This window comes from Perna viridis, chromosome 12, assembly GCF_037379345.1.
Source record: "Perna viridis isolate PV_CMFRI_1.1 ecotype Kerala chromosome 12, ASM3737934v1, whole genome shotgun sequence".
Taxonomy (NCBI): Eukaryota; Metazoa; Mollusca; class Bivalvia; order Mytilida; family Mytilidae; genus Perna; species Perna viridis.
Window position 1 is genome coordinate 19,799,853 of NC_142456.1, and position 15,471 is coordinate 19,815,323.

The 15,471-nt window shown below is 32.3% G+C and overlaps 1 protein-coding gene across 1 annotated transcript; it reads left to right on the forward strand.

Annotated features, from left to right (window-relative positions):
* Positions 1-1,931: 1,931 nt before the first annotated feature.
* LOC148601599 (uncharacterized) lies at positions 1,932-9,222 on the forward strand. The gene is made up of 2 exons (XM_088555755.1): positions 1,932-2,505; positions 8,255-9,222. Exons 1-2 carry the CDS (start codon positions 2,049-2,051, stop codon positions 8,698-8,700), a joined length of 903 nt encoding a protein of 300 aa, XP_088411881.1. The 5' UTR covers positions 1,932-2,048; the 3' UTR covers positions 8,701-9,222.
* The last annotated feature ends 6,249 nt before the right edge of the window (positions 9,223-15,471 follow it).

Genomic DNA, 15,471 nt, shown 5'->3' on the forward strand with positions numbered 1-15,471 from the left:
ATAAATGGAACGTTTCCATTTACCATTATACATCAATCTCATGAAAGCATCAAAGTAACTTGGACTGATTTTGTTCTGTTTCAAATGAAAGCTTGAAAGACATTAGTGAGATTACAAACATATCAATTACTTCATGAGTTATGTCCCTTACCTTAGGTGTACCTCCCTAACTTTAGATATTTGTTTAATCATACAGTTACACTTTGATTCGACTAACTTCTAAGGATATTATTTTATATAAAAAAAACCATTTGATTGGTATGTGCGGGTATTGTTCGCAAATGAAGTTAAAGTATATAATGTACACCTAATATTGAACAATGTGAAACATGTTACAAAAAGTGTTTAACGCATACATTGGTATGTCAACATCCTTGTATCTGCACCCTTCATCCTTTATAGTCTTATAAGACTCAGATAATTTTTGTAGCATACTACGTACGGAAACGTTTAATTGCAAGTGTTTAGTTATTAATTCTTACCGATTGAAGTCATCACTACAGAAGTTTTATGGTCCTCATTATGAACTCGTGAATCGTTATGGTGTATCCATCTGTGCCATGAAAACTGATTTATTCAACGGGTCATAGTTTTCATTTCCTCGTTTGTCAACCCCGGACTTGACTTTTATGAGCAACTCGGCGGGTGTTTCTAGAAAAGCAGAGGACGCTTACCCTACCGGTGCACCTGGTCCATGCTCCCAGTTTTTAGTGGAGTCCGAGTTGCTCATTTGCTTTTGTTACTTTGTATATATGTTTTTAGTTACTTCATTTTCTGTGTCTGTTTTCCATGCCTGGTCTTACATTCTTTTGATTACCGCTTTAACCTTGGTTCCCTCGATTATTCGTTCAATTAAAACATTGCGATTTGTCATTTTTGTATGACCGGGATTAGTATGATTGTAAAAACAATTCTCGGTACAAAGTTAAAAAAAAGAACTTGTTGAAAAAAGCATAAATTTATAAAATGATTTCAGATAAAGAGGAAACGTCATTAAGGCCATTTTACAACCGATTCTAGAAATGGTGGTTCCAATTCTAATTCACCGCTGAAGTAATTTGTAAAAGATTGTATTTATGGAAGAAAACACAGTCATTCTTCTTTTGTGTTTTAGGATAATCATATGCTACAAAATTTCTTTTATAATATAATTTGACACATTCTTTTTTCTTAAGTATTTTTTTTTACTTAAGGCTACTTGTCCCTCTTATCGAATACTGTAAAAGTATTATTTTTCGCGGTTGCTAATATTACCGGATTCTGTCAAATGAATATATTCGTATTTTCAGATTATATTGCAGTTCACAATTCTAATAGTAAACATCATTCTAATTGCCAGTTATTATTATATTGTATCGTATTTTACACTAGACCCACAACTATGTCTGTCTGACTTTTACATGAAGGCTATATTGAAATTTGCCGGAGCGTTAGACTTTCGATTTCAATTGTACGAAATTTTGTTTTAATACTCTATTGTAACGTTTCGAGGAATGATAAAATATTCATTAGAGGAATGCTTTAGTCATCAGTTTTAATCGTCAACTGTCATCATTGTATTACAAGGTATAAATTTCGTCTTTTATTGATACATTCTTTATATCAATCGTTTAGAATGTAGGCTAAGTATATATATAATATCTTGTTATTTGTACAATGGAAAAAATATGTTTTTTTACCTTCTGAACTGACTCATTAATGTAATTGGTATTTGATATTTAGACAGAGTAAAAGCTAGTTGACAGATTTGGAAATATTTTTGTCATGGATGTATTAGAAATTTGTATCATGAATTACTTGTTTTCGGTTTTGACATCAGGTAGGTGTTTTGTTATTAGTGGGATGGGACCCCAAAATTATAAAACTCCCTTCTTTCAATGCTACAAAAAATGTGAAATAATATGTAGGCGTCATTTTTAAAAAGGCATTCACTTAAATGCCACATGCACATGATGAGTTTGAAGTAAATTATCTAAGAATAAAATAACATTTTAATTGAGAGTTAAATATTGGTATTAAGTCGACAATTTTGGTGCTTAGGGTCGAAGATGATTGCAGTACGGACAAACGTTTACCCAAGTCATCGTGATACATCAATATGGCTGAATTACTGCAAACTAAACAAGGAACCATTACAGCAGACGTCGCATTTCCTTTTTGAAGTCAAATCTTGTAAGGAGATAAGGGTCATACTAGCTGAATCATTCGATACCCTCAGACCATCGAGTGAAATTATCATTGGTAAAGAAATGACATATTCGAGAATCCGGTACTGCAATTCATTTCCCTGTGGCAATGAGACAATGTCCGACGAAGAAACACCAGATGTTCTAGATTGTGCGTCTTTTAAGCAGTTCTGGATCTCCTGGAAATCAGAATTATCTTTTGGGCAAGGACATGTTGTTGGTGAAAAGACTATTATGACCAAAGACTTGCGTAATAAAATAAACCATTTAGGACTGCAAACGATTTCCGGAAACTCTGACCAGTGGATTGTATATGAAGGTATTTCATACATCTTCAATTTTTAAAATTTTCAATAAATACAAATGGGGAAAGGGGATACAGAAAGTTTAGGATCAATAACTGTTGCATAGGGTTGCGGAATTGGTAAATGTAATCAAGTTTAAGTTTTTGTAAGAATAAGGCAAAATGGGGAAAATCAGAAATTTGCATGTCAAAAATCCACCGATCTGACAATATGATTTCACTCAAGTATGATTTCTCTATTTGAACCACTTTATTACTGCATCACTAGATTTTCTAGGAGATTTTTCAATCTTATGTGAGAAAAATAAGGTTTTTGAGAGAGTTGTCTGCCGTAGAAATGTAAAATGAAATTATAACTCGGTTTACCAAATACATCTTGTATTTTTGCCTTGATTCTGATGGTACAAATAGTTAAATTACTTTCGAAAGGTGTTTTTTTCAGATCAGTTTTTACCAACTGCCTGATTCTTACAGAGACTGACACTTAAGATTTTTACTTTTGAAAGAACTGATTCTTGTTATATTCCTGTTTAAGAAATGATAAAGTGAATGATAACAAAATACATTTTGTGCCTGAATCGGAAACTGGGTAATGTTCAATGCTAACCGATCATTTCAGGTAAACTTCCCGTTCTCATACAATCAAGAAACACACGTGTATGATATTTAAGAGGTACATTTTTTTTTGTCTCGAATAAAGCTAAAACTATGACGCTATGGCGGTAAACACGGCACAGATCTGCAGCATTACGTGAAGTATTAATATATAATTATGCAAATCATATGCGAATATAAAGTACTGAAATTATGAGTGCAAAAAGTCGCTAGCAATATTGGCGACATAAAGAGGCATATATTAATCTAAATATATTATATAAAAGAATACCAACAAAGGACGAAAATTACTTTTTATGAGCAAGTCGGTGGGCATTTCTAGAAAAGCAGATGACGCTCATCATATCGGGTGCACCTGGTCCATATTCCCAGTTCTAGCGGAGTACGATTTACTTATTTACTTTTGTTACTTTGTACGTATTATTTTGGTTATTTTATGCTCTTTGTTGCGCGTGTCTGTTCTCCACGTCTGGTCTTTGTCCTGTATTACATTCGTTAGATTTCCGCTTGAAAATTGGTTCCCTTGATTACACCTTTACCATAACATCTCTGATATATGCTGTTCATGTAAAAAAAAAACAAAAACTGGCAAATCCTATGATACGGATGTCACAAATTCATTTTCTGATATTACAAATTCAATTTCTAATATTACAAATTCATTTTCTAATATTACAAATGCCTGATTTAGTAATATTATAAAATGTCACACATCTTGTTATATTAGAAAATGAATTTGTAATATTAGAAAATCAGTCACATTTTTAATATTACAAAATGATTTTCTAATATTAAAAAATCGTCCTTGAATACAACAAATCCATTTTCTAATATTAGAAAATCAATTTCTAATATTCAAAAATAATTTTTTTTAAATATTAGAAATTCAATTGAATTTTTAATATTAAAAAAGTGTTTTGTGAAAAAAGAAATCTAATTTGTAATATTAGAAAATGAATTTGTAATATTAAAAAATCATTTTTTAATATTAGAAAATGCTCATTTTTGTCCACTTTGGCTTGCCATAGAAAACGTGTGAAATGATACCTTCTACTGCAACCACGATTGCTATAGATAAAATATTAAAATTAAAATACAAATTGACCTCTGTCATGAGAGAGTACGGCTAACCAATAACCTTGCCAGTTTTATAACTCCTTTACTTTTTAGAGTTAAAAAAATATACTTTTTTTATAGTTCCTTATAAGACTTTAAGATTCCTGTTTTCATTTTTTGTTGCTTTGTTCAGCAAATGATGCACCGTTGAACTACATTTAGCATATATAAATTTGCCCCTTTGTGCCGAAGTATAAATACTTGTGTGACATTAATTTGCCACAGTAGTTGACTCAAACTGTGCCCGGTAATGCTCTTTCATCAATATAGGTCATCACAATTTGATACTTGGTTACCTTATTGAATATTGACATGATTTTAGCCATAATGATTAATCTTTAAAAAAAATATTTCAATGCCTTATCCTACAATCATGAAAATATTAACAAAAACTACACGGTGAACTTTTCTGAAAATGTGTTCATTGATTTGTATATAAAAAGACCATATATTATCAGATTTGTACGAAAATTGAATAATGGATTTATTTTTTTAGTGGATTTTATATTAGCAAATAGCTGAAAACAACTACCCTTTTTATTATTTTGGTAAATTAAAAGCCTAGTATCTCTTCTACAAAATGGATAGAATACAATTTCATGTTAAATCTGATATATAAATCCTTTTGAAGTGAATTTGACTTAATATTCAGTTATTTATTCAAATATATTGTAAAAAATACCCGAACATACCAGATATGGTTAAGTTTGGCCTATGAATCAGATTTCTAAAAATAGCAATATTTTATTAATCATTGTTTTAGATCTGCACGGTGAACTTTCTAAAAAAAAATTGACAAATGATGCGCCACAGTTAGATCAGTGTAATATCATGTACAAATTTAAACAAAATTGAATAATGGGAAAATTGTGGGGGTACACCAAGTCTACTACCTTAAATGCACGATAAACGCACGATAGAAGTGTTCATGTAAAAGAGTAATCAAGGAAACCAAGGATACAGCGGTAATCAAAAGAATGTAATCCAGAGACAAAGACCAGACATGGAAAACAGACATACACAACAAAGAACATAAAGTAGCTATAATCATACACACAAAGTAACAAAAGCAAATGAGCAATTCGGACTCCACTAAAACCTGGGAGCATGGACCAGGTGCACCGGTAGGGTAAGCGTCCTCTGCTTTTCTAGAAACACCCGCTGAGTTGCTCATAAAAAGTCAAGTCCATGGTGGACGAAAGAGGAAAGGAAAACTATGACACGTTGAACAAATCAGTTGTCATTTGGATACACCGTAGCGATCCATGAGTTCATGATGACGACCATAAACTTCTGTAGTGATGACTTCAATCTTGTAGCGACATAACCCTTTTCCAGAAGCCTATTTGTTAGAATTTCAGCGCGATACAAAAAGTCTGCGTAGTTTCGGTAAGCTCTGGCATAACTTATGAGTTGTGATATGGATACTCCATATGCAGGTGCTGAAGGGATGTTGCCACAGATGAAAGGAAAGTTGACAATTCTGAATGAAAAGTCATCACGTTTGTCGTAAAGTTTGTTCAATAGTTTCATTTACCATCGATTTCTAAGCGTGGGTCAAGATGTGAAGCTGACCTCACAGTGTCTGTAATATCCTTTATTCCAAGTTTTGTGGGGTAGATGCGATGTATCAAATCCCCGAAATCAGGACTGTTTAAAGATAGTACGTCATCTATATAGCGGAAACTGAGATTAAAGGATCTAGCAAAAAAGCGTCCTCTGCTTTTCTAGAAACACCAGCGTTCGTTCAGTTAAACGCACGATAGGAGTGTTCGTATGAACGCACGTTGGGAACTTTCGTAGAAAAGCACGATAGGAGCGTTCGTTTAAACGCACAATAGAAACGTTCGTATATTTTGTACATTCATTATTTTCATTTATTCAAATGTTATTTTTATTTATCTATTTATTTTTTTTTGCTATAATTATTTTTTTTTTTTTGCATTTTCTATTATTCTAATTTCGATTTTTTTTCTTCATTTATATTTGTTAAAAAATTTTTCATCCTTCGTCTATCATGCGTTTAAACACACGCTATGAGCGTCCGTTTGTATATCGTGGGCGTTTAAAACGGAAGCTAAGAGCGTTCGTGTATCTTGCATTTAAACGCACGGAGGAAGCGTTCGTGGTGTGTTCACGTTTCTCCAACATTTAATCATTAGATTAAAACAACATCAATTAAGTAAAGGGATTATGGGATCCTCAAAAGGGTTTGATAGTTTAAATTTACCTGTATTTTACCTTTTCCCATGAAAAATGTTATGAATTGAAAATGAAAGATGATATTTTTAAATGATTTCATTGACTAGAGACACAATAATATAAATATAATGTAATATTTCTTCATTAATTTTTTTCTCTGTTTTGGCAAAAAAAAGTACCATATAAAAGCAATAATTATTTTACAACATATATTTCAATCTTTTTAGTGTAATTATTTGAATTTAACTTTAAAATAAAATAATTTAATATTAGTTTAGTTTATTAAAATTATTTACAATAGTCATCAAATATATGTACATGTACCTGATATTAATCCACTCGTTTCAATTTTCATTTTCATTTTCTAAAAATTATTTATCTAATTGGGACAATTTTCAAGAAATGTTGTCAATTGTAGCTGAAAAGTCAGCTTGCATCGTTCATACCTCACATGCAAGATTGAGCAGATCTTATTGCCATATGAAACAAGGTCTGCGAGTTTAGCTTCATTAAAAGTGACAGCGATGGGAAATGCAATACTTGCATTGAACTTTGTACCAAATAAGTTTGGCGGAGTCAGACTTGAGTTTAATTGATATCAGTATACATTGTTAAGACAACTAGAGGAGACAGAAGATATTGGAAGTGTATTCTTCCATTTTGTACAGGGACAGCAAATACTTATTTGGACAACATAACCACACTCACATACACCGCGCACAGCAAATGTAAAGACCAAGGCAGTTCTCAATTCGATAAAAAAGAGATGTACTAAGGATGCACCAATACCAACCATATACGAAGAAGACAGAGCCAATCTAGCAGACGAAATACCGAAACATCGACAACAGACTTGCATTCTTTAAAGACATATTCCTCAACCAACAGACGACAGCTCAAGATAATGCAGACCAGGCATTCTTTTGTATACACAGGGAACTTCGGCAGTGATAAATTGTTTGAAATAGACTTTGTGCTATGCTTACGATGTATGTCTGAAAGTGCTTCATGTTTTTTTTTATTTTTTGCATTTTTGTTATCATCTTACATGTGTGTGCAATAACAGCGATATATTCATAATAAAATAATTATAATATATATTTGAGTTCTTTCAACACAAACAAATAAAAGTCAGAAATATAACAAAAAATAACCACATTACTGTGATCAAACAAACAAAAAATCGAAAAAAAACATTAAGGTAGTTAAAAAAGGGTAAAATACAGATACATTAAAACCCTTTTGAGGACCCCATAATCCCTAACCTTTATTGAGGTTGTTTTAATCTAAACATTAAATGTTGGAGAAAGGTGAATATTAAAACGCGTTCGTTTATCGTGCTTTTAAACATAATCTTCGTATAAACGCGCGACAGAAGCGTTAAGGGTGCGAGCGGAAATCTAAACGTTTCAAGGAGTGTGTCATATGGATGTCATTTGAGAATTAAACTTTTTTAACCAAAAGGACCCTTTTGAGCTAACTGTTGGATAATCGATGAGCATGCGAAGAGCATGCTCAATATGCACTTCCGCAAGGAAAATTCTGTTGTTTTACCCAAGCTCTACCTCGCGGAAGTGTACATTGAGCATGCTCACCAACTTGCCACAAAAGGGTCTATTGTGCAAGAAATTTATCTTCTTTTCCAATGTTTTTCATTGCTTTCTATTTTATCAATTTCTTTATAATTATTGAAGTGATTCAACTTTGCAGAAGGATACACTTGTGATATGAAATGAGTGAAACAGATTTGAAAATAAAATGTGTTATGTGCCACTCACTTACATGGCTTTTACATGGGTGGGCACCCTTTAATGCTTTATTTGTTTTAAAGATACCACTATCTTTGATATGACGAACGACGACCTATGCATCGAGACTTACATCATAGGTATACAATCTACAGCTCTTAGCAAGGACATCATAGTAGACACTACGTTACCTAACGTAATTACCATTAAAGAATTAGATTATGTATCAAACAGCAACATCGACTCTTGCACATGCGCGTGCTCTTCTATAACACAGAATCCATGGAGTCATTTGAGTGAGATGAATTTAACGATCGACCAAACCAAATCACTTCTAGAAAAGCGTCTCGATGAAATAAGGATGGAGATTGAAGTAAATCCAAAAAGAACTTCGCGTTATAATACAACAAAGACATCGGCATCGGATGACAGATTTTCTGCGAAAGTAGCAGGATGGATTGGTGGCTGTATAATAGCAATAGTTCCTTGCTTTATTGTCGTAACGGACATACTCAAATACTGTTTATAATTCCCATTATATGACTGATAACGCGATGGGAATAGGGCTATTTGATTCAAATATGACAGAATGAAAAAAAGTGTGCATAACTTTGCCAGAAAAAAACATCTTTTGAGTGGATCTGTCCAACTTATAGAGGTATAATGCAACTAATTGATAAGTAATTATTTCAGTGATAAACAATAAAATATATAATATTGAAACCAACTTTGAATAGAAATTGAAACATTCTAGTTGAGTAAATGATACGTCGTTTATCTTTTTTTTCGTGAAAATAGCGTTGTATGTTTTGACTGATATTTCAAATGATCGCCACCTTACATACATAGAACTCATGAATAAAATATAAATGGATTGAAAACAAAACTAGTGGTTATCTCAATTTTCCTGTATTTTTTTTTTTTTTATTTTAAAGTATGATATGAATAGAAATCTGACATTTCAATGAATTACATTACAACCTTTAAAAAAGCTGACACAATCATGTTAAATTTCATGTTAGGCCAACATTTTTTATAATCTGTTTTACGGGACCGCCTACCCTATTTTAGCCAAATATAAAATAAAAATAAAAGTGCGCGAATGTCGTTTTATTTTTGTAAATTCCGCCGACTGCTGGAATATTTGCGAGAAAATCCCATGCTAAAAATAAAAGAAAATAGATCGCAAGTTTTCATTGGACGAGTTAAAAAAAGTGACCAATCAGCGATCGTTTTATTTTAGTAAGCTATTCCCTACTTGCAGAGCTCGGGATGCAGCCATATTTTATCCTGTTTTTGCAGAGTTACCTCCGGTAAGGCAGGTGTAATTTCGAAGTCTCTCTAATCGATGTTCGGATTCGGGTGCAGAAAAAATAGGTAACTCGAATGAAAATGGAATCCCCAGCAGACAAACACAACGGTGTTTCTAAAATTTACAGGGTATTTCATTTTGTTGTTAGGTTACATAAGGATGATTTTCATTTGTATCACAAGTAAAGAAAATTTATGGCAGGGTCAATAAAACGAGAAATTCCCTTCTGACTTTCGAGATTTTCTAAAGTATTGTCGATAATGGATTGAAAACCTTACGTGTTCCGAATAGACACCTGTCCAAAGGGAGATAAATGTTGACAAAATTTTGGTCCGCAAGTCGGGAATTGAAAGCTCTCAAAATCTATCATTAGTTAATGAAAAACACTGAAAGTCAATGGCCGACCACAACAGCAATGCAATCGAGGGTCGGCCTACGATAATTTTAAATGCTTATTAACAAAACAACATTCTCGCACACTGCCCAACACACCAGCGGGCAATATTAGCTTAAAAGTTATATCTGAATCTCAATATATCTTGTAACACCATACAAAACGTTCTGCACATAAATTGTTTACATTTTTCGAAGCAAGAGTCGTCCAACATTACACCTCCGCAATTGATACTGACGTAACCAACTATTTCAATACCAATGGCAAATTCAAATAATCATCATATCTAGAAAATGCTCCTATCTAACAACCAAGAGATACGATTATCCTCTACGGATAAATTAAAGGAATCACATTTATATACTGTACTGGGTAAACATCTTGCCTATGAATTACCATTTTATCTGGCTGGACAGTTGATGGTTACTGGTCATTTTAATAAGTGTACATGTAATTATTGTAAACAACACAGACCTTTTTAAATTTAACTATCAAATTACATAAGCCAAAGATTGATGGACAACGCTGCACATCTCAGCTGCAGCTTTTTAAGAAGATCAGTCCACCTACAAATAAAACCATTATCAAAACACATTACATCAATAAGATGCTGACATCCAGTCATAACTAGGACACAATTGAATACAAATGTGATTCTCCAACCAGTAACTCTAACTGATCAGTGACAATAAGATCAAATGTGGCATGGGTTCTGATGTATATACCTAGGCAAAAATATATTGTCAGAAGGGTCGAAATGTTCACAAATGACTTGAAATATACATTCAAAACGCTTCGGTAATGTAGCCAAAAACTTGGAAAGGGCTACAAATGTATCTACACATCGAAAATATTTCATACATCTTCTTTTCATAAGTTAAAATTTGTGTGTATTCTCTGTTTCATTGTGAAAACAGTATCAATCAGTCTTAATAATTAAAGAAGTGAAATATATATTAAAATTGGGTATCAAAAGCTCTTACTTTTCGCAAATATAGAATATAGCAACAACAAAAAAAATAAAAACGAAAAACAATTAATTTTATTTTTATTTTTTCCATCGACTTGCCAAGATTTTGACTTTGAATTTTATTTTTATTTGCTCCCCTCGACCAATTGTTTTAAAAAAAATATCCCATAAAACAGTTTATAAAAAATAGTTTGCCTTAAGGCTTGAAAATGTGACATTATATTGGAAGTAATAGTGCTTTTAAAATACGTGTGTTAAATCAGATATATAAAATGTTTAGCGAATGAATTGTTAATGATTCATGGGTCAACTCATGGGCCGATCAGAACGCATAGACCATAATTTTAAGAGATTTACGAAACTGACTGAATGTAGCTTTCTGATTTGACGTCTTATTGACATTGCTAAGCTGTCGTCTGATTCGTGTGAAAAACTTTTTTTTACCATTAAAACGTATGTTCTTTATGTGTTTAGGTATAACAATATAGTCAGGTCAAGTCTGAAAATTTGGTCTCATTTTGTTCGAAATAAGGCTGTGTTGAGGAAGTCCACAGAGAAATTTAAAGTGTTTATCTTTTTCATAGAAAGTACATATTGTTCTTAACCTTGGTGTGCGGAGTTTGAAGTACTTCATGATTAAACAGGTGATTATTGTCATAAAATCCATTAGCCATGGTAAAATATTGAACAAAATATTACTGAGTTTAAGTACCAATCAGGGGTGCCTTTCCGAAACTAACAGCCAAATACTATGTTTCATAAAACATCAGGCACTTAGAAACTAGCACAAGATGAAAGCATGCATAGAGGAGTTGGTAAAAATAAAAGATCCTTTTCGATTTATTTTCTCGCACTTGCAGTTCCTAAGTTCCTGAGAAACAAGGTATTTTGAAAATTAGCCAGCTGATGCTGAAGAGAAAACCTAATACGACAGGGGACTGAAACGTTCCGGATACCTTGAGGTTACATCTGTTTACTGTTAGATATATATAACATCTGATATTTATATCTCCACCAAATTTCAACTTTTAATTTCAGTTTTACTAAATTAGTTGTGCGAAACAGTGCGCATAAATGCAATTATATAGTGCACCCTAATTAACAATGCACCGACTAAACACTAACTTGAATTCAATGTCATGTCAAGTTCATACACTGTAATCGTACACGTATTGCTTTCTATCCAGAATAAATAACTAAAGGGTAAAACTTTTCTTTCTGTGCCATATGTACAGATCTTCCCTGTCCAATGCAACATGCTTGATTTATACGTATTCACGGACTCATAGAAATCATAGATTTATCTATGAAAGCATTATTATAACGATCCGTAATTTATAACTATTTAGCCAAAACTACCATAGAAACATGTTTGTGTTTGGGAGACACAGATGATGCCCCGAAAATGAACGATTCGTCTAAAGACAAACTATTGGCATTTGGATAATGTAATATTTTGATTTTTTTATCAGTCATATTTAACTATATGTTACATAATTATATTATAATTCAAAATCCCTAAAAGTAGTACATTTTTTTAAGAATAACAAAGTCCTTGTGCGACAGGCGAGACATACATGTATACGAAAGATCAGTAGTGCCACGACTTCTTTCAGATTCCTCAATTCAAAGTTGACATTTCTAACTTCTCACTTAGAAGTAAGAAATGTCAATATGGATCCGAGTATGATGTGAAAAAAGTCATGGCACTAGTGACTACTGGTCTTTCGTATGCATGCATATCTCTCCTGTCGCACAAGAACGTTGTAACCTAAAACTCTGAAGATTGATGACATTGTTACTTATTTTATATATTAATACGAACATTTTATCATATCAATACAACTATTTGACATCATCAAAGTGTACAGAATCCTCATGTATAGTTTATTATTTGTATAAATGGACCAGTGACGAAGTGATGATTCAGTAACGTAGAATTCCGAAGTAAACAGTCCATAATTACAGGGGTATATGCATCCAACATATACAGAATTGTGGTAGAGTGGTGCTAATGCAACTGCATACAAAATTTGATTGACCTAGCATTAGTGGATCATGTTAAACTGACCTAATCAGAAAACTTGACATGGAATTTGGCAGTCAACAAACCTTAACTGCAGGGGCACAAACATACAATGGATAAAAAATTGTGTTATAATGATGCTAACAAAATGATTGACTTAGCACAAGCTGTTTTAATCAGAAGTCTTAACTTGGACCATGAAAAGTAATATCTTAAACTCAGGCCGCAGGCAAAACAAAAATTTAAGGGACCTTTTCACTTAAGACAAATACACTTCCCCAAAGTTTTATTTCAAGTGTAAGTGTTTGTAAGAATCAGGCAAAATGGAAAATATCAGAAACATGCATGTAAAAGCCCATCGATCTGACAATAAAATATCACTCAAGGATTCTTCCTCGATTTTAAAAGCCCTTTAATATTTGATCTCTGCATCATTGGATTTGCTCTGAAAATTTTCAATAAAATCTTAGAATAATGAGGATTTTGACAGATGTATCTGCCATTGAGACGTTCATTTTCAATGAAATCTTAACTCAATGGTCCAGCATGATATGGAACACCTTGTCTGTTTTCCTTGATTCTGATGGTGCAAATATTCAAATTGCACTTTCATAATGATTTTTTTTTCATACCATGTTTCACCTACTGCCAGATTCTTACCGGGACCGACACTTAATTGGTACAATTTAAATTTTGAGTTATTGTAAAAATACCTCCCTTTCTAATGAATAAATTTTATTACCCCAAAATAAAAAAATTCAAATTTCAAAAAAAATAATGAGACCTTACCCCTATAGATATATAACTCAAAAACATTAAAGAGACTTTCTGTATCGGAAGTTTTCATTTTCCTGAAGTGTCATTATAATTGGTGATATTGTTTTTAAAGTTAATATTTATTCACTTTTTATGTAAGTATATAAGCTTAGATTTGGTAACAGACATACATGTATAACTTATAAAAATATATCCACATCTAAATTAAAGCAAAAGGGAGGTAACTATTCTAGTTTTGTGTAAATTTTTTATGAGACTGGAAAAATCAACTTCATTGAATCAAAAACATTTCAAATTAAAAACTTTTCCAGCTGCCGTATCAAATGGCTATGAAAATGTTCTGATTTGTCTTTTAAAAACACATGATAACAAGGGAGACAACTTAGCAATCTTTTTTTACTTTAGTAATGAATACATAATTACCTGAGAAGTGTATGGTTACAACAAAAGAAAATTCTAAATCAAATCTGCTATATGGAATGAAATTCTCATCAGAAACAGATTTTACATACAATATTTGAATCTGTGAATTCTGATATTGACCAATAGTTCATAAATTTCACTTGCACAGCTGAGTGAGCCCCTTGCAAACTCTTATTTTCAACTGTATATACAAACCTATACATGACATCACAATTACTTATATGCAACCAACTCTTTCTCTTTAAAACACCTTGTATGTCACCAAAAATATTTTCCTAAAATGTCAACACAACAAAAAATAGAAACAAGTACTACCTTTATTTTTTTTTCTTTTTACTTATACTTTTCTATATTTCATTTAGGAAATAACACATGGCACACAATTTCAATTTTTGATACAGTTTTTTTTTCAAATTCCGCTAAGTTTTCAGTATTTGGCCAATTGGGAAACAGATTTGGATCAGGTGACTTGCATTTCCATGGAAGAGCATCTTTATGGTCAAAGGGTTAAAAGCGAAACTAAACTATGTCAGAAAAATCTTGAGGTTAAGGTAGCTAGAGTATGTAAAATGACAGCAACTTTTCAGTTTGGCCTGAACTTATTTGTGTTACACTTGTTTCACCAATCATCAAAAACGAGGGGTGAAAATTTTTCTCCATCCACATATAAAAGATTTTGAGTGCTTGGATCATATCCACCATTAACATCTCACAAAAGTAAGATCGTTTTGTGTCTCACTTGTTTCACCAATCATCAAAAACAACGGGAGAAAATTTTGCTCAATCCACTAATGAGGGATTTGGAGTGCTTGGATCGTATCCATTACTAACATCTCCAAACCTAAGAAATTTCAAAAAACTTTTCTTTTGCAATCTTAAAAAACTTTAATTTTGGCGCTAATTCAAGATTTTCATGCAAATCTGAGCACAAATATTTGTAATTTAAAACAGACCATATAGCAATAACCACTGTGTGATATGTATCAAAAATTGTAAGGTTAAATGGTTGTGTCTGTAACTAAACATCATTCACACAATCATAGACTACAAACATAATATCTTGAATAGATATCCCAATTGAAGTTATTAAGAAATTATCAAGTTCTGAGTGTCCTATCTTCTGCAAAAATGAGAAGAAACACAATAGATTGACCTAGTATCTTCTGCTTCGTTTTAAAAGAATCTATTTTTATGTCCTTTCCACTTCAGTAGATGTTCTATCGATTAGATTTATTGAATCTCTAGTTTCTACTGCAACTGGCACATCAGGAACTAGTATGTCAATATATCCATGCCATGTGTTTGAATTGCCTGAAATGAATTCTAAAAAAAATGATAAGGAAACACGTGTGTGTGTGTGTGTGTGTGTGTGTGTGTGTGTGTGTGTGTGTGTGTGTG